This window comes from Danaus plexippus, chromosome 28 (assembly GCF_018135715.1).
Source record: "Danaus plexippus chromosome 28, MEX_DaPlex, whole genome shotgun sequence".
Taxonomy (NCBI): domain Eukaryota; kingdom Metazoa; phylum Arthropoda; class Insecta; order Lepidoptera; family Nymphalidae; genus Danaus; species Danaus plexippus.
The window spans coordinates 914977-934186 of NC_083556.1; the positions used below are offsets into that span (position 1 = coordinate 914977).

The 19210-nt window shown below is 32.8% G+C and overlaps 1 protein-coding gene across 1 annotated transcript; it reads right to left on the bottom strand.

Moving 5' to 3' along the window:
• Positions 1-10126: 10126 nt before the first annotated feature.
• On the bottom strand, positions 10127-18292 carry LOC116776516 (homeobox protein unplugged-like). Its single transcript, XM_061525418.1, has 3 exons — positions 17802-18292; positions 10955-11136; positions 10127-10542 (listed from the first exon to the last, which is right to left on the bottom strand). Exons 1-3 carry the CDS (start codon positions 18157-18159, stop codon positions 10210-10212), a joined length of 873 nt encoding a protein of 290 aa, XP_061381402.1. The 5' UTR covers positions 18160-18292; the 3' UTR covers positions 10127-10209.
• Positions 18293-19210: the final 918 nt, after the last annotated feature.

Here is a 19210-nt window from a genome sequence, read left to right on the forward strand (position 1 = left end):
GCGCATACGGAACCTTCTTTATACCGCCGACGACACGCCGCTTGACTACAGAGCACCGACACACAGACAATTAAAATATTATACATATATAATATTAGAGAAAAAAACAGGATGCAAACTAAACATGATTATGATAGCGAAAATTAATTATCATACTGTGGATTGTGGAATAAATGAAAAATATTTGACATTTTGTTGGTATTTGTCGAGTATAGTGTATTGGTTGCCATGAAATTTAGACGTGTACAAAATTCCGTGTAACGCTACTAACCATTCGTTTGTACAATTTCACGTAACTGTGATATCAATCGTTTGAGACGCCGACATTTCCAATTATTGCATTAGCATAACATGCACCGGCGGACAGATTGGACATTTTAAATAGTATCCTTACCACTCGTTCGATACTGTAAACTACATACGGACGGTATGAAGTTTAATATTCACGAATCATCACTCATGATAGTATTAACGTAGCTAACTCTACGTATTCAGTTTAATACAAAACCCGTGGTACGAATGTAGATGAGTAATTTGTGTCGCCGTACTTTTGATATAGGTGAAAGTTTCATGTAGGTACATTCAAAGGAAGTGACGTCATATAAAAAAAACTTGAAAATAATTTTAAGATCTCATTAATGTTTATTATAAATATAATCAATAATCAATTGATTGCGTTTAAATATCTGAATGTAGCACTGAGCTTCGACGAAGCGGCGTTGCGAGTAAAGAGAGTTGAGTACAGCGGGCTCACAAAGAGACTCGCACACGGAATATATGATTAAAGAAATTGATTGCTTCATTGGTTTTTGAATGTTATTCAAATCGACTTTGTTTATGATATCATGACGATGAATAAACAAACACACAGCATTATTATACACATCTATCATTTGTGATAGGACTGATAGATATCTTTAGGGTTATTTAATTTTTATATACGCGGTAACAGGATATGATGTCACAAATTGATTACTGTCAAACCGGAAGTTATGTTTAACTAAATGCACCTATGTTTGTATTCTCAATTAAAATTATCCCTAATCCTTAGGGAAAGAATTATACTCTTCTTAGAGCAGTTAAATAATAGTCGAATTGAAAACTATTCATCTGATAGTTAATACCACACTGCATCCTTACTATCGGTTCGTATGTAACTCTTGACTCAACGTAACGCTACCGGGAATCGAACTCGGTGTTGTTCTAAAGAACCAAACATAATTATTTTATTTATACTATAAAATTAATCTCAGAGGCTCATATAAGATATACGTCAAAACTCAAAAGTGGTTGTTGCCTGCCGCCTGGACCGCATATTAAGCTGCCTTCGTGACACTTCCTATCACCATTATAAAGTTTTATTCGGTTCTCAATGATCTCTTCATCGGAACCTGATTTAGTGAAAATTGAACTATCTCAGGTCAATGACCTTTGTATTAAATATACTTTTTTTTATAAATTTCCGTCTATTGGAGGAGTAATGGCGTCACAAATAATCAGTGGATTTTAGAAATTTCTTCTCATTGAAGTCGGTTACTAAGTAGCCCACGTCACTAACCGGGACATTCCCCACCTGCCACTGTAATTCCATCAAAATCGGTGCAGACATTCTAGGCGTGCTGACAGAAATAGAGACACAGACACACGCCTTAATTCTAAAAAATGTATTTTTGTAGTACATAGGTAGGTATATAGTTTTACATATATGTGTTAGAAGATGCTCATTTGTAACAACAAACGGACAAACTTTATTTATTAGTATAGAGTAACATAATTGAAACTCATTTTTAATTAATTTTCATTGACACAATGTATGTGTCTAAGATAAGAATTTCTTTAAAAACGTTACCATGAGCAGAGCAGACTTTAGTACTATTTCAACATAACGATAGATATTATCTCGGAGGTCCGCTTCCGAAATAAGTTCGGAAACCATAAATAATAGGAAACACGATATGACACGATAATCACTTGGAGACCGGGACTGTAACCCCATCACGTGCCACAGGCGCCACGGTGACAAAAAATATGAGAAATAAAAATAGGAAAAAACACGAGAAACAATGAACGGGGAAATAAAAAAAAAATGGCGCCGGTGTATAATATATATTAATGTTAATATTTATTGTTAACTCAAATTAGATAACTTTACGATGGATGTGTATTTTTTGGGGGTAGGTACGAAATAACTACATTTAACCAAAAATCTATTTTGTTTTCGTCAGTTTCTCCGTGTATACCAACTATATGTTGTATTTGAATCATAATTCCTTAATACGACTGAATTTTAATTATAACTATCGCGAAGTAATTCATTTTAGACTTAGGACTAAACATCGAATCTTATGAGAATCTAAGTACCTACTGCCAATTTTTCATTCTTAAATGTAAGTGTATTAGTATATTAAAAAAGTCGCGGTGGTCTAGAGGTTAAAGGTCCGCTTCTTGTGCATGAGGGTCCGGGTTCGAAACCTGGCAAGTCCCAATGTGATTTTTCCTAGTCAATATATACTTTCTAAGAGAATTTAGACACCACTGACTTAACTTCAAATTGTAAGTTCGAAATCGCTAATACTCTAGTCTCTACTCTAGTTTGAAAAGCGTGGTGATCAATGCTCTAAACTTCTCCAGGGAAGAGGACTTCGCTCAGGAGTGTGATCCGATAGGCTGATGATAATGATGATGATGATGTTGTTCATATATTATAAGTTGCTCATAAGGTGTTTCATAAGTATTGTTGTCCTAGAGCAAGCACTTTTTTCTTAAAAGGATGGCCTGGTCACTCACATTACAAACAAACAAATTGAAAAAAAAAACACTAAACTATTATAATTGTTATATGTTTATTGTTATGTTATATAATCCTACGTTGGTATTGTCGACTGTCATGTGAGAACATTTATTCTAGATAAATATGAAATTTTCAGTATTTAGTACTACGTGAACAGTAAAAGACACAGTAAATTATGTACCTATATAGGTCCATATTTCATCTTCGCCTTGCAGTTAGTCTATATTACCAAAATTATCTCATACTTAAATAACATTAATAATTAAAACCTACTTTATTTTAGTTTTTTTCCGACATAAGACTCAAGTCTCTCGGTCTCGAAGCAAGATTTTTACGGTTCTGATTCACGACATAACACAATAGATGGCGCTGTAAGTATTTTGTTAGTAAATTTTGTTTTTGTACTAAACAAATATATTACAGAATTCAATCTTAAAAATAAGTTTTATTATATTAAAATGAAATATTTATCTGTATATAAATAATTCTACTGTACGTGTGTATCAGAATTCCTCTAAACGGCTGGACCGATTTGAAGGAATTTTTTTATGCATCGGTGTGTTCCCCAGATGGTTTAGATTCACCAACTAGGCCGGTAGATGGCGTTGCATTCGGTATCTAGGTTATTTAAAATTGAAAATCTCCAACGTAGTTTACGAAGTGTAATGTTTTGACACACTCTATAGTTTATTAATTTCTGACTAAGCTCAACCCTGAAGTTTACGCGGAAAAAACTAGTGTACATACATATAAAATATTAACTCTCTCTCTCTCTCTCTCTCTCTCTCTCTCTACTTTCACATATAATATTAAAGTAGCTCATTAAATGACAAACAGCAATCGCTTTGGATGTACTCTAACGATAGAAAATACAAGTAAATATACAGTTATATATTTTTTTTTGGTATCAACTGTACTCATGTATGTACCTACTTTGCTAAGTACCTCTGAAATTGTTGTTGTTGTTGTTGTAACCAGTTGTTCAAAAAGATTTCACATCTCCAATATAAGTGACAAAGGCCTCATAATATTATATTGTCACAATAATCATCGTAATAACCGTATTGGTTACTATCAAGGACTTCCTTATACAAATCCACACTAAACATTATCTACTAAATACATCCCTCAAACGTCTCCCTGGACAGAAATTCACGTGGCAGGACAACGCCTTACTATAATAGTAATTAAAATACAAACAAACGTTAATATAAATTTATTAATATATAAAGTCAAGTTATAAGTGGGTGTGTATTAAATAAAAGTCGCGAGGGTGTTGTCTCTGAGGGACCATCGTCGGATGCGGGGATTTACAGCGGTATGAGTGTAACGGGGATCGCTTTAGCTATAGTGTTGTACGCACCATCGATATATTTGATACGATGAAATAATTTTTATCGATAGATATTATGTTATTGTCTATTTTATTTATGTTATTAAATGAGATCCATCTCTTTAAATAACGTAAATTTTCCACTGCAACCAATTTTAAACCTACTCGGATATATCAAATTACTATTTAACAAAACTCACGTATTTTTTTATACATTTAAAAATGGGAATGTTTTAAATTGGTTTTCATCTTATCCAGAGTTGGATGCTGTAATTTTTTTTTGCATTTTATAAAATATTTAGCGCAACTTAAGACTGAAGCGGGATTGAAACTTCTTTTTATTATTGTATCAAAGTGTTTAATTTACATTTACGAACTATTTCCTATAAGTTTATAATACTTTAAGTCTACCTCTATTAAGTCCTTAAAAGGAAATAAAAATATTTCCTTTTTTTTTTTTTCTCTAAATTTAAAGTAATATTTAAAAACATAATTTATCTTACTTATACATATTAGCTATAAAAATTGTTACACATTAATTACTCAATAAATGACGTTAAGAACATCTTGCTATATTTATTTATTAATTCAGCATAATAAAAAAATTTACTAAATTTAATTTGAAATTAAATAATTTATCATATTAAATTAACAATTACAATTTAACAACCCAACGCGTCACATCACTAGCGTCAAGTGGCGCGTAGTCGGTATAATGCTTTGAAAATTTGCATCACAAATAAGACACGAAAATGAATTTAACCGCACGAGGCCTGTGATGGCTTAAATTATAATTAAATATATATTAATGAGTTCGAGGCTTTCGCGAGTATTCATTAATAAATGAAACTAATAAAAAAAATTCAGCAACCGTGATGACGTTCGCTGCATAGTAACCGAAACTTCGACAGCATGTAGTTTAAAATAATAAAATACGCGTAATAAACCGAAAAATATTAGTTTCATATAAATAAATATTTATAATTATATCAACTAAATGATAACTGAGATGTAGGTACACGTTAAAATGAAATTAAGTTGAACGGATACTACGCGTTAGAACCCGTCCCGTCTCACCGACATCACGGCTGCTGTAAGCTGTAAAGGAACCGAAACGTCGGGATTACGTAGTAAGAAAATAATAAAAAACGCGTAGTAACAATTAACTAAATAGTATAAACTTACTTAACACATTGAATTTAACAATTTGAACTGTAAAATAGACATGACGTGACTCTATAATATTTTTTAATTGAGGCTGCATCTTCATAATCACACTGATTTCAGATCTTCATTACTTTTTCACAATATAGCCTTAACGTAGTTTATTTATTTATTTATTTATTTATTTAATCGATACACCACAGTATTTGAAATATAGCACTTAAAACAAGAATACGATAAAATGACAGATACAATTTTAAACACTTAATAGGTATATACAGCATAGTTATTCTAACGTATAACTGTAAACTGTTAGTGTGGTCGCACAATGGCAACTCGTGGTAGTTACAAAGACGATACATTTTAGCTTTATTACTCAAAAACATGTTCATTCTCATTCTAATCAGTTACAAAAATTGTATGATAGATTATTAAGGTATAGTTATAATTTATTTCCATTTTATGACATAAGGACATAATTATATATATATATATATATATTTATATCGGCGCTGTCAGCATTAATGAAAGAACATCATCATCATCAGCCTATCGGAGCCCACTGCTGAGGAAAGACCTCTTCTCACATGGAGAAAGTAAGAGCAAAAATCACAACGCTTGCTCAAGAAGCTTATATCTTGAAATTATAAGACCATGTTTCCTCACGATGTTTTCTCACCGTCTGTCAGTGGTGTCTAAACACTCTCAGAAAGTACGTATGACTCAGAAAAGATCGCATTGGTACTTGCCAGTTTTCGTACCCGCGCCCTCACGTAGGAGAGGCGGGCCTTTAACCTACAATGACGGATGCGACATGAAATTAACTTGTATTATAAAACCTTATTGGTATTCATAATTATTGTTAAAAGTAAAACGAAATCAAAGACTGCTTAAAAGGAGAATAGAATTATGTTTGGATTCTGGTATAAATACGACGTCTGGACGCACGACGGCAGAGTTCAGTGAGTGCGGACCATTGAAGAATGTGAATATGAAGAACCATCGAGAAATAGGTACGTGGACATTTTTGAGAACTGAAATATCCAAGGAACGTATGACAGAAGTGACATTAGTGACGTCACAATGTTCGCGTGTCTGTCTTTAAAAACAACGAACTTGTACAAAACCCGATATAAAAATATTAAAATTTAAATAAAAGTTGCAACTTAAGATCTTCAATATATATAGAGCAATTTTTGGCGCGACTCGGCCAGGATTAAAAAAAGACATTAAGTTTAAAGAAACTGCAAACATATTTAGAACTTTATTTTAGTCTGTATTAACAATGGACAGTATACCTACTACAAGTTTTTGTCACACTACATACGGAGCGCTTGTTTCTCATTCAATACTATATTAATGTGAGAAGATTAATGAATGACATACAGAAAACGCTCAGTGTCTAGTGTGACTATAAAAGTTTAGTAAGCGTGCTGGATGTTAGTGTGGAAGCCGACGGATGTCTTGACAACCGTTTCTCCCAGCATGAACCCGCAGCTATTAATACTATTCGAAACGAACTAAGTACGTACAGTTTCATAGTACTTTATTTAAACTGTAATAGCTCCGCAAATAGGAAACAACTACGTATTATTCGTACTAAAGTATTAAAAACATTAAACTGTCTAGACTAAATATTACTCTCAAGATTCTTTCATACTAAGTATATTATTAGATCTCCAGACATAATACTAAAGATGCACTTACACATCTTTTATCGAATCGCTCGAAAAAGGCTCTTGGTATAGATTAACTGAAGTGACCTGAGCGTTACGGTGTCGAAACGTATTTTTTGGACATGGGTTCAGTTTTCCTTAACATTGAAATTGGTGGTCCGATCTAATTTTTGATAAAAACCACTCAGATAACTGGGCTATCAGACAAAAACCTGGACTAGACCATCTCCGTGGATGAATGACGTCAGTCGCTAGTAAAGCTTACTTTTCTTCTTTTCTTTGAAACTGTACAATTTTATTATGAGAATCGAAACTCATGGTGAAGTGTCTGAGCGGTTTATGTTTGTCCGTATGTACGTTTGTTCCATTTAATCTCTGAAATGGCTGGACACATTTTAAACTTTTACACTCAGACAGTCGATCTAATAAAGAGTAACTTGGCCAGACTTTATCTGCAATAAATAAAGATATTAAACAATTTCGCATCGCAGATTGCTTTTCATTGTAGTTATAGTACCAGGCATAGTAGAAAATCAAAATGGAGGCGGCAATATACGTAGTATTAGCTACCTATAATATAGAGAGGAATTAAGTATAGAGAAGATACCTTCACAGAAGTCTAAGCTGACATCCCCCCTTCATCAGCTCCTGATATCCAAATAAATTAGCTCCCAGCCGTATCATAATAACAAAAACAGTTTAAATGTCAGCCATCACCCCAGGTGATGATCACAAAGCCTCGAAGGCGTGTCCGTTAAGGGCGGGACACACTGAGCCGTTCAAACATTACTCACAGACGGAAACACAATTAAACCAACACAATGCTCCTGATACTACTATTCTATACTACTAAATTGTTCTTATCAAAATAACAAAAGGATGGCTGTTTTAAATATATTTCTGTATCATTATTATATTACAAATATATATATTTTGATAGTTTTATTTCAATTTTTTAGTTGGCTCTCGGCGTTTATGCTTCGATATCATAATATCTGTCAGACACATTGTTTTAACCTCTAATGAAGAAGAGGTGTAATTACACAAAGAAACTACCGAACTACAACAATATCTACAGGTCACAACTAGACAAAAACACACGCATGTCCTTTTAAATTACCTATCGAAACAATTTCGCACTTAATTTGAAGAAATCGCGCTGGAAAAATAATTATAACCTAATTTTATTTTTAACCATCGTTCCAGATAAGTTTTATATGTGAATAACTTTGGTTAAATTATTAATATGTATGGATTGGGGACGATTAATGTTCATACAGAATTAATACTCTTGTACGAGAACTATTCACACAGAAGGCAACTAACTGTATTCTATAAAAGTCAAAGCAGATGCCATCTGAACCGTGGGCGGGACGGGGATTGTGCGTAATACAACTTACATTGTTACGTTTAACACTAATAATATTTTTAATTCATTATATATAAAAAAAAAATATTAATAATTTTAAATATAAGTTTAGTTTAAAATTAATTTATGTTAGAGATAATTTGTTTTTAAACTGAAATTTCATTATGAACACGAATCTAACATATAATACCTCGAATCTGTTTAAATAAACATACATATATATAGGTATAAAGTTTTTTGCTATCAGTATATTTATGAAGATACTTTTAATGTATATTTTCTTAATACATTTGCTCTCTAACGTAACGTCCACCCTAATGCTGCAGACAATAAATAGCGATATTTCATTTTTCATTCATCGTTATGTCAAAGGGCAAACTAATAATAGTTGGTGCATTTGACAGTCTATTGACGGCAACTAAAAGGACGTTAACGTATCGCTTTCACCTTAGCACAAGTTTATCTTGTCGCACTACAGACGGACAGTTTGTAGTTTTGTCATCACGTTTAGTAATGTAAAACGGTGATCCAACATTTAAGTCAGTTTTATGTGTTTTGTGATGAATCGTGCGAAATAAAATGACGTTTCAATAATTCGAACTTGGAATCGTTTGCAAAATATAATTTCTAGAATTCGAATTTGGAATTGTTTCACATATAACATTTTTATAATTCAAATTTCGTATCGCTTGTAGTATTACATTTTTATAATTCGAATTTGGAATCGTTTGCAAAATATCATTTCTAGAATTGTCTCAAATATAACATTTATATAATTCAAATTTCGAATCGCTTGTAGTATTACATTTTTATAATTCGAACTTGGAATCGTTTGCAAAATATCATTTCTAGAATTGTCTCAAATATAACATTTATATAATTCAAATTTCGAATCGCTTGTAGTATTACATTTTTATAATTCGAACTTGGAATCGTTTGCAAAATATCATTTCTAGAATTGTCTCAAATATAACATTTATATAATTCAAATTTCGAATCGCTTGTAGTATTACATTTTTATAATTCGAACTTGGAATCGTTTGCAAAATATCATTTCTAGAATTCGAATTTGGAATTGTTTCAAACATAACAATTTTATAATTCAAATTTCGAATCGCTTGTAGTATTACATTTTTATAATTCGGATTTGGAATCGTTCGCAACATAACATCCTTGTTTGTTTGTAATGAAATTCAAAATTACTGGTACGGAATCTAAATCTATTTCAGATAACATTAATACAATATATACTGTATTGTCATGTTTTAAGGTTGATAATAGCATGCGGTGTTCATAGATTACGGTCTTTTAAGCGTTAAAGAGATTCGCTCGGTCACGCCTACCGAGACTAGATGTAGGGTGAATACAAATACGGACTGAACATTATTTTTGGATTAAATAAATGTTTGGGATTAATATACATCTGGCATATTTATAACAGTTAAAACATTAGTTAAAAATATAGCTGTTATAGTTACGTACTAACAGTTCCTAACTCTAATTATTATTTTTTGGAACTTGATTATTAATATGTTCAATATTAAAGCAATGTTAATCAAAATTTTTGAGATATAACTCGAATAGTATATATATAATGAAAATTTCGTTGATGCGATCGGGATTTGAACCTGATACCTACGGAATATTACGTTTCAGATACTTCAGTAATTAAGCTGTCCTGGTTAACTAAAGGAAGAAACAGCCTTGGTAACATTTCGAACTATTATGACGTACTATATTGTTGAGTTATTTAAAATTACATTTAATATGGACATATAAATAAAAGAGATTGATCGACATCACACAATTTAATTATAAATTTATTATACATTATTATAGGCATTTCCTTACATATATTTACAAAACTAGATCGGAGCTAACTGTGTCGGCCATTTTGGTTGTATCGCAGACTGACTATAGGATTAAGAGCGTCGTAGATAGGGTTGCGAGTTATGTCTGGGCGGTTATCGTTTTTGGTTGCGGAGAGGAACGCGGAACTCTGTGATTGTAGCAACCCTGGCAGGGTTCTGTCCAGCCGGTATTGATTCTTCTCCATCTGATGATGCTGGGTCCTGACAGCGAATCTGTTCACGTGTACCGGTATGGGCACAACTATCTTGGTGCCGGAGCTCTTCACGTGGCTGCCTGAGGCCAGACCAGCTTTCACTCGCTTCCATTTAGCGCGACGGTTCTGGAACCAGATTTTGACCTGGAACGAATTTTATGTTTGCACGACTGTTTGGTTATAGGTATATTGGATGAAAGGGGACTTTGGTATAACGATTAGCGAAATTTATGAAAAAAAAATTATATGACTTTTATCATTTTTTATAATTTCTACGTAATGTATTCACATAATTGGATCTCGTCTTTATTTCAAAAAATTTTCATACATTAATAAATTAAATAAGTGAATTCTTTCATTTTACTCGTATATTGTTTGACAACATAAGCAGTGTAATGTTTAGTTTTCTATTATGGTCATTATTAATTAATTTATTTTGAAATTTATCAGATGGACCTTAGGATAATCACATGACATGATCTTTTATGGACTGTATATTATTTCTTTGTACTGTATATTATTGGAGGGTAGTTTTGATAGTGTCTAGACATCTTACCTGCACCTCGCTCAGTTTGAGCGCGGCGGCTATCTGCGACCTCTCCGTCAGACTGAGGTATTTCTTGGCGTGGAACTCTCTCTCCAGCTCGAGGAGTTGTTCTGATGTGAAGGCTGTCCGTCTTCTGCGAGCCTTGCTCGGAGGTGCGTCTGATTCTTCCTGCTCCCCGTCGGAGTCGTTGCCTGGGATAACAAACTTTCATAGGAATGGAAAATACTAGACAACTCTTATTGTATTCAAATAAATTACTAAGATAATTGTTAGTTTACTATCTGTTGCAAAAATTCAAAGCATATATACACATATTTTATTTGTATGTGTGTATTTGTGTTTTGAACTTCAATATAATTGATTTATATCAACCAAAGTACATTGAACCCACTATTTCACGAGACTCTACCAAGATGTGACGAACTGACTGACTGACTGACGAAATCATAACTCGTTCTTCTACTTTGACTAAAAAAGCTCTTATATTTCTTTATCACGTGATTGTTTTGTTAACCAATACTATATAACATACTAAAATACGCGTGTATGTACATACAGTCGTACAACTAGTTTGAAGTGTGTCCACTCTTAAACTGCATATATTGGCGAAAATAACGTTCAAACTGTCAGTAACTGTGTACTACAAATCTGACTGTCTGTTTACTCTGTATTTGTACGATCTTGTAATTTTCTCATTTTATATTAGGAAGCATCAATGAAGAAACGTTCTATTCTTATTTTCCTTCAATAAGGATCATTCTTCAATTATAAATTATAAGGTAATTAACCTTATATTAAAAAATAGCAACTTAATATTAAAAAATATCTTATAACATCTAAGATTTTCACGTGTACTCATTTAAATGAAACTAAGCTTTTCGTAGTTAATCGTGGCATCTGAGAAGCTGATTTAAATTTTTCTTTAAACGAATATTAGTGCGTACTTTAAAAGATCATATATGAAATGAGAAGATTAAGAAGTTATTTTCCTGTCGATATAACTACCTTTTCTATCATAAAATTAATAAAATATCTTTTAATACTTAATATTTAAATCATTTTATATTATATATTGTAAATAATATTATATATATATAACTAGGCAACACACAGACAGCAAGTAAGATTTTAGTCCGAGTCAACAAAACAATAAGCCATCAAACGTAACGAGATGACGATAAAAAACGGTCCGCGTCAGCGACACGCCCGAGCGCTGTCCGATAGATTACATTACAGATATAATGACCAGTCTCACCAGACCTCGATCATATAACAGTATATATATATAAACTAACAAACAAAAGCTCAACTTATATATATTAATGTTCATACCACATTATAATGAACAAAAAAAAATCACGTACCATTTTACATTTAAATGCCTCTTAATAGAAATAAATAAAAGTAAATCAAAATTTAAATGTCTTATGTCCCTGTGAACGTAAAAAATGGGACATATTCCTAAGAATACTTAAGCTGCTATAAGTGTGCAATTTCTTCGAAAAAACCGCGATAAAAAGATCCCTTTGGCGAATAAATACATTTATTTGTTATGGACGCGTCAACCGCTATTGACAGTTATCGAACGCGCCAAATGAATTGTAAGAAAATAACAAAATTATAATACGCCACGGCAGACAAAAATATACCTTAAGTGAGATTAATAAGACTCAAAGTGTATACGAAGTGGGGTGTCGGAATAAAGCTGTGTTCCCGCCGCTGCAGCGCGTACGGAATTCAAAATTTCGAATTCGTAAATAGAACGTTCGAAAGTCGGCGGCGGTGTTTAATCGTTTGTGAGGCTTTATGTTCAGTATGGATTCGTTTGTCGTCACGGACGGTCGTATGCCAGTCACGTATGGATCGGTTTAAATTTTTCACACTGGAAAATGTAGTGCATGTGTCAAATGCAGGTATTACGTGCGGAAAATGTCACTGAATACAAATTATCTGATGTTATATTCTGTTAGCACTGACTCTACTGACGTTTTATTGATTTCGACATCGTATTTATTAACATTGAATTTGACTGTTTTTATTTTGGGAAGTTTATATTAGTTTTTAACTTAAAATTACAAGTTAATTTAAAGCTGTAACTCATCGCAAAATAAAAAAATATCATAACTTACTAAACTCCTACAACCAGATCTCAAGATACATACCTAATATAGGAGGAATCAAATTTATGTATCGACCTTTTAATTTATTCACAAAAAAATATAAAAAAAAAAACAATTTCGCTATCCGCGACTGATAAACTGTATGCTTACAAGTTTGCACGTTACACTACAAACGAAGCGTTTACCGTCCGTGAATTGTAACGTGTGAAGATTTATGAATTAAAACTGGAAACGCTCCGTAGGTAGTGCAACGATGAGAACTTGGTGTAAAGCTTCTGACATCCGTTAGATAAACTTCGAACTATACTAACTACCCACAAAAAAGTATATATAGAAAAACAAGCATATATTTTTAAGATATGCTCCTAAATAGTCAAGTCGTGTTGGACCTTAACAGCCTTGAAGGACCCTTAACCCTGGCTTAAGTGGACTTTTCATATTCATTATCATGTACATATACCTACTTAAAATCAAATTCCTGTAATTACTTCATAACACGACACTCGTACAACGTTATATTATAACGACTCTGTCAATAATAAGTAGTAAATTTATTTTGGCAGTACTATTGTATTCTCTCTGGTTCTGTCTATTTTTTTTGTTTGGCACTATGGTTCAACAATGATGTCCTTTACTGATTGAGCTTTGCAACAGATTAGTTCCTAAATAAAAGTAACTATATAATTGTAACCAGTGTTATTCTTCATATTAAGAGACTTCAATGTCAGCAGTTTCATTTTTTATTTGGATTCAAGAGAAATAACCAAACATAAAAAACGATATTACAGATAAATTAATGGTATTAGTGTAATAGATTTTAAGTTACGGCGGGATGGTGCTATGTATGTTTCTAATTATCTTAAATATCTTTCTTTCTCTATCTTTTTAATTTTTTACTTGGAATTTAATTCCTTATCCCGCGGGATTCTTGAGATGAAGTTCCGTATACATCATTAACTTATTACCTAATGCTTTATCTAAATTTGTTTCGCAGCACTTGCGTGGATAACAAGCACAGGAACATCTCAGCAGTAATATAGACTTAATTTAATCGCTGGATTGTATTATATATTAAATTATTTGTTTCCATAAAACAAAGAAACTAAGTTATTGCAAGTTTAATTTGAACCACCAACCATCCCCTTCAACGTAATATTTCATTTGTAAGTAACAACAAAAACCAGAACTACCCAACAATGCAGAAATCGCAACAAAAACTGAACCACACTCTTGTGTTATAAGAGACTATTTCACGGTAATTATATGACAGAACGCGATCAGTTCCGGGTCCTTGCAGTTAAACTTCACGCCACTGAATTAACACTACGAACATCTGTAGCGTGAAATGTACGGCTGAACAGCGGACGACAGGACACTGCGCAGGAGTGACGCCGCCGTGACAGCTGTTAGCACACGCACACACAGTTAACACGTATATACACCGTACGCGTTAAATTAAGACAAGACTACCACAATTATTTTGATAGTATGTGTGTTTTTCACTTTCTAGAATCCTATAAAACCTCATTAATAAAGTTCCATCTAGTTAAGAGCCTCTTAAAAAAATTCTTGTACTTTTTTGTTACCTTGTACTTTTGTTTAAAACTAATTAATTTGTAGTCCTACTCTGAAGTCATCCATTTACTTCGTTTCAGTTATAAGTGTTCGTGAATCCGATACGCTTACCCCGAGTCTGCACCGTCACACTAGACACGAGTGTTAACTATTACTTATGATTTTTCCCCAGAAAATGATTAGAAATAATTTACTATACTATATATAGACCTTTAACTTTCTGTTTAAATATATGGAAGTATATTTTCGTCCCTATATTAAATCGATGCTCGGAGGTTCTTTTTAATGTAGCTATTGGGATTAGGCTCACCATTTTGCTTGTTAAGCCTAACCCATGTACGCAAGAGCATCTTCCCTTTCTACAAAGATCTTCTTAGATTCTTCACATTATGTCACTGAGCTCAAACAGCTGAATCAGTACCATAGGAATATATATCTAACGATTCATTAATCGGATATCCATTATAGACCTTCGTGACTGCCAGTTTCGTTCATTAAATTTAACTGTTTGTTTGGAGGAGGATATTTACGTCAACTTGCTCTTCATGTGTAGTTGGCTATGGGACCTTATAGTAATTCCGCTTGGGCAACCCTAACAAACGCTGTAATCTGATGTAGCCAAATCTATTACAGTACTTTAATACCTATTTGATAGAGTCAATGTACATATTACGACTCTTATATACATTTTTAAGGAAAATCTTTTCCACGTGACGAAACTATTATTAAATATATTAGGTACATTTAATACTTTAATTATATTTGAATTAGTTTCTATATTCATACAATGTAGGGAACGCGATATTTTTGGGACTAAAATAGGTTGCGGATGTAATAGGATTGACTGTCCTGTATTTTCGGTAAGCTTTAAGGTAATAGAGCTCTTAAAACAAAAAGGAAACTGGATTATAAGGAAGACTAAGTTTTTTTTTATTCAAATACCAACACTTAATAGCAATTTTAATGTTGTCTAAGAAAGCATTACTTTTAATATTTTTCGGAAAAAATAAAACACCTACCTACCTACCCACCACAAATAACAATAAAAGTTAAAAAAATAAATTTGGTACATATTTCACCTTACACTTAATAATATAAGGTAACTATTCTAAATAAATAACATTTCAATTCATATAAAGTATTTGTTGTTAGTACTGTTGCCAAAAATCGGTTTCCGTGTTGCTATTTTTCATACAATTTGCAAGCCCAAGATCATGACGTTAGCAGGGTTGGATTGAAAACAATACTGAGCATCGCCAGACACTCGCATCTAACGGTTAGTAGAGAAGGTAGACTTCATTTATAATGCAAGATAATGATACAGTAAACAAACTAAGTAAAAGGAGAGAAAATATACTGTTACAAGTGGCGCCCTCCGCGCTGTACTAATTATAACATACTATAATCCTAAAATATTTTTTACGACCGATTATAATTAATAATAATACTGAACCGTTGTAATTTTGTTATGGCAACATTTAAGTATCAACCTGTATTTGAAAACATTAAATACTGGCTTCAGCCATTTTGTAAGATAACTGGAAGTAACGAACATTGGAAAACAAATCTGAATTTGTATATCGAACACTAAAGAATTTTGGAGGAAAGAAATTACGAGAACAGAAGCAAGACTTAAATGACAATCATTGCATTTTCTTTTAAGCGGAGATCACGCCGACCGAATAAAATTATAAAAAATAGAGTTTACTAAATAAATAATTGTAAATATAATAATCAGCTAATGATAGCATTAAACGAATAAAAATCTAATTTCGATCTATTTGCTCGTATATGGTGTTTCCTACAAGATAGCCTTTAAATGACAGTCAATCTAATGTCATTAATGTCTATATAGGTTTTCACTCTTGCAAGCGTTCATTAAGACAGATTGACTCGTGACTCGTGAGAGACGGATCGATAGCTGAGTTGGTTAGAAATAAAGTATTAATTAATTTGTTTGATTTTAGCTATGGCTGTATTAGTTCAAGGTAAAGTTGTATGGACTCTGTTGCCTTATTAAGTCTAGAGTGACTTAATAGATAGTAATATGCTGTTAGGCTAACTACGACATTAAAGATTCTTGCTAACTAGTCTCGGTCATTTGGGAAAAACTATTTGGTACCTTAACATATATGTAGTTTTAATTTTTATTATCAAAAATTAATTTTTCATAAGCATATATTAAAATAATAGAAGCAAAATATTTTAAAAAATACTCTTAAATATCAAGGAATTTTAATATACCCTCGCTTACCACGAGTTTTCGTCTCCCACTCAAAAACCCTCACCCACTCAAAATATGTGATACTTTATGATAAGATTTATGTATCAAAAACTTCTAACGCTCCGTATGTAGTGACGATTCAAACTTGTGGTAAGGATACAGATATCAAGTTAGTATTGATAATGATGGGTCTCGTCTGGACAATTCTGAAACCTTTTTTACTTGATATAATTATTTTTTACATAATAGCCTAACGTTTTATGGATAGTTCTTACTTAACTCGTAAAAAGTGTCACGTTTAAATTTTTAATATATAAATTAATTACATTGTTTATTGTGTTTGAAAAATCAGAATTACCAGAATAATAAAAATAATGTAAAATTAAGTATTGATTAACGACTTTATATGATCACTGTGTTACGTAATCTTTTATTTCGCATACTAAGACTTTGTTAATACTAAATACGTACATCAAACGACGAACACGCGGATAGCAACTAGTTAAAAATATAAAATATGGTGCCCTGCTATTAGTATAGACTGTGTTAATATCAATATAGTCAAAGCTTTTTCAATTATACAAAAAAAAAAAACAACAAATAATTTCATTCGTATGAGAATTCTTCTCCAAATAGCATATAATTCGACAACAAACAAGTACTTTATTGAGTTACCGTTTCGCACAATGGTGTTAAAAAAAATCACTACTTGTATACAATTCATAATAAAAATATATATAAATACCAAACAGAAATCAATCAATTAATTTAGCTGTACCTATTTGATTTCATATCAATACGACCAAAAATAAATGTATATTTATAAATCTTCCGTTTCGATGTATATCAATAGTATTTTATTTGCACGTAAAAATACTAAAAAAAAATAGTTATATGTATTGCTTACAAAAACACGTCTTTGCAATATAAACAGTACCTTGTGTGTTATCTTCGGCGCAGTCACTGTCAATTTCACTTCCAACACTGACGGGACTCTCTCTCTTGTCTCTCCTCTCCTCGGCCTGCTGTGGTCCAGCTCCCAGCATCCTCGTCAGCCATGGCTCGGGGTAACCCAACAGAAACGGGAAATTCACACTCTGTTGCAACAGTGGCGAGTTGAAATAACATCTCATTCCGTAGTCTCGCCTCTCGGACTCCTCGTCTTCCGAGTTCCTAGGACTCTCCGATATATTGTTCTCTATGTCGATATCCGGTGACTTCCTATCTCCTATTAAAGATTCTATTGAAAACGGTTTTGGCGCCTTTTTCTTACTCTGTTCCGTTTCGGACGCCATCACTGACACTGGCACTTTTTAAAAAGTAATCGTTTTTAAATTTGAATTTGGAACGCGCGGCGCGTCCGTCCGCCGCATCGTACTGTCGAGTGACGCGGCTCGCGGCTCGCGGTGCGCGGCCGACGTCACGCCCACATACGGGGTGTGCACTCAATGGGATACTATTATATTAATGCTCGCCCGCGGCCGAGCTAACTTAAACTTTATAGACATCATCATAATACCATGATTATTAATACCATCTCAGTTCTGTTACATCTCTTAAAATATCCAATGCCTCTGTTATTTTGTACTTTATTGAGACGAGATAGAGACTGCTTTCTGGTTGTTCATCTTTTATGAAGTATTTCAAAAGGACGCTCCGACATAATAAACTCATAAACCGAGCCTGAGATTTGAAATTGGAATACGAACGGATGGATTTAAAGACTCTTTGGTTCTCAGGCTGAATGATTGAGAGCAGTTCTCCGTTTAGTTAGAGCGTGACGGGTGACGTTTATTGTGGTGGTGCGGAAGCGAGACAGCGATATTGATATTTGAGACCTCTTAGTACACGGGTAATTGGTGGTGATCCTAATGTTTTGTCAGAGTCAGCGCTTTGAATAAGTTTATCGCCCTGTGCTTCGTTTAGTTCGTGCGGATTTGTATAGATTAAATACATACAATAAAAATAATGTTAATCACCAATCAACTGTGTTTCGTCTCCATTAAATATTCGTTAATATAATTAATTTACGTACCACTCATCCCATAGTCATTACAAAAATTGAAATAATAGCATATCACAAAATGAAAATCGATTTTATACTTCAAATTTGACTTATTTATATAAAATCATGAACCTAATATCAAAAAGAAATATTTCTTCCTGAAGCTAACTAACTTTTCAAGTGGTATTCCTATGTATCTTTCTGACTGGCTCGTGTCAACTGTCCTGGAGTCATTAGAGAGCAATTAGTATCCCTTGTAGCGGACTCCATAAATTGATTACGGCTATTCTTTGTATCACTGATTTATGACTTCGTCATCATATTATATTTATGTACACATC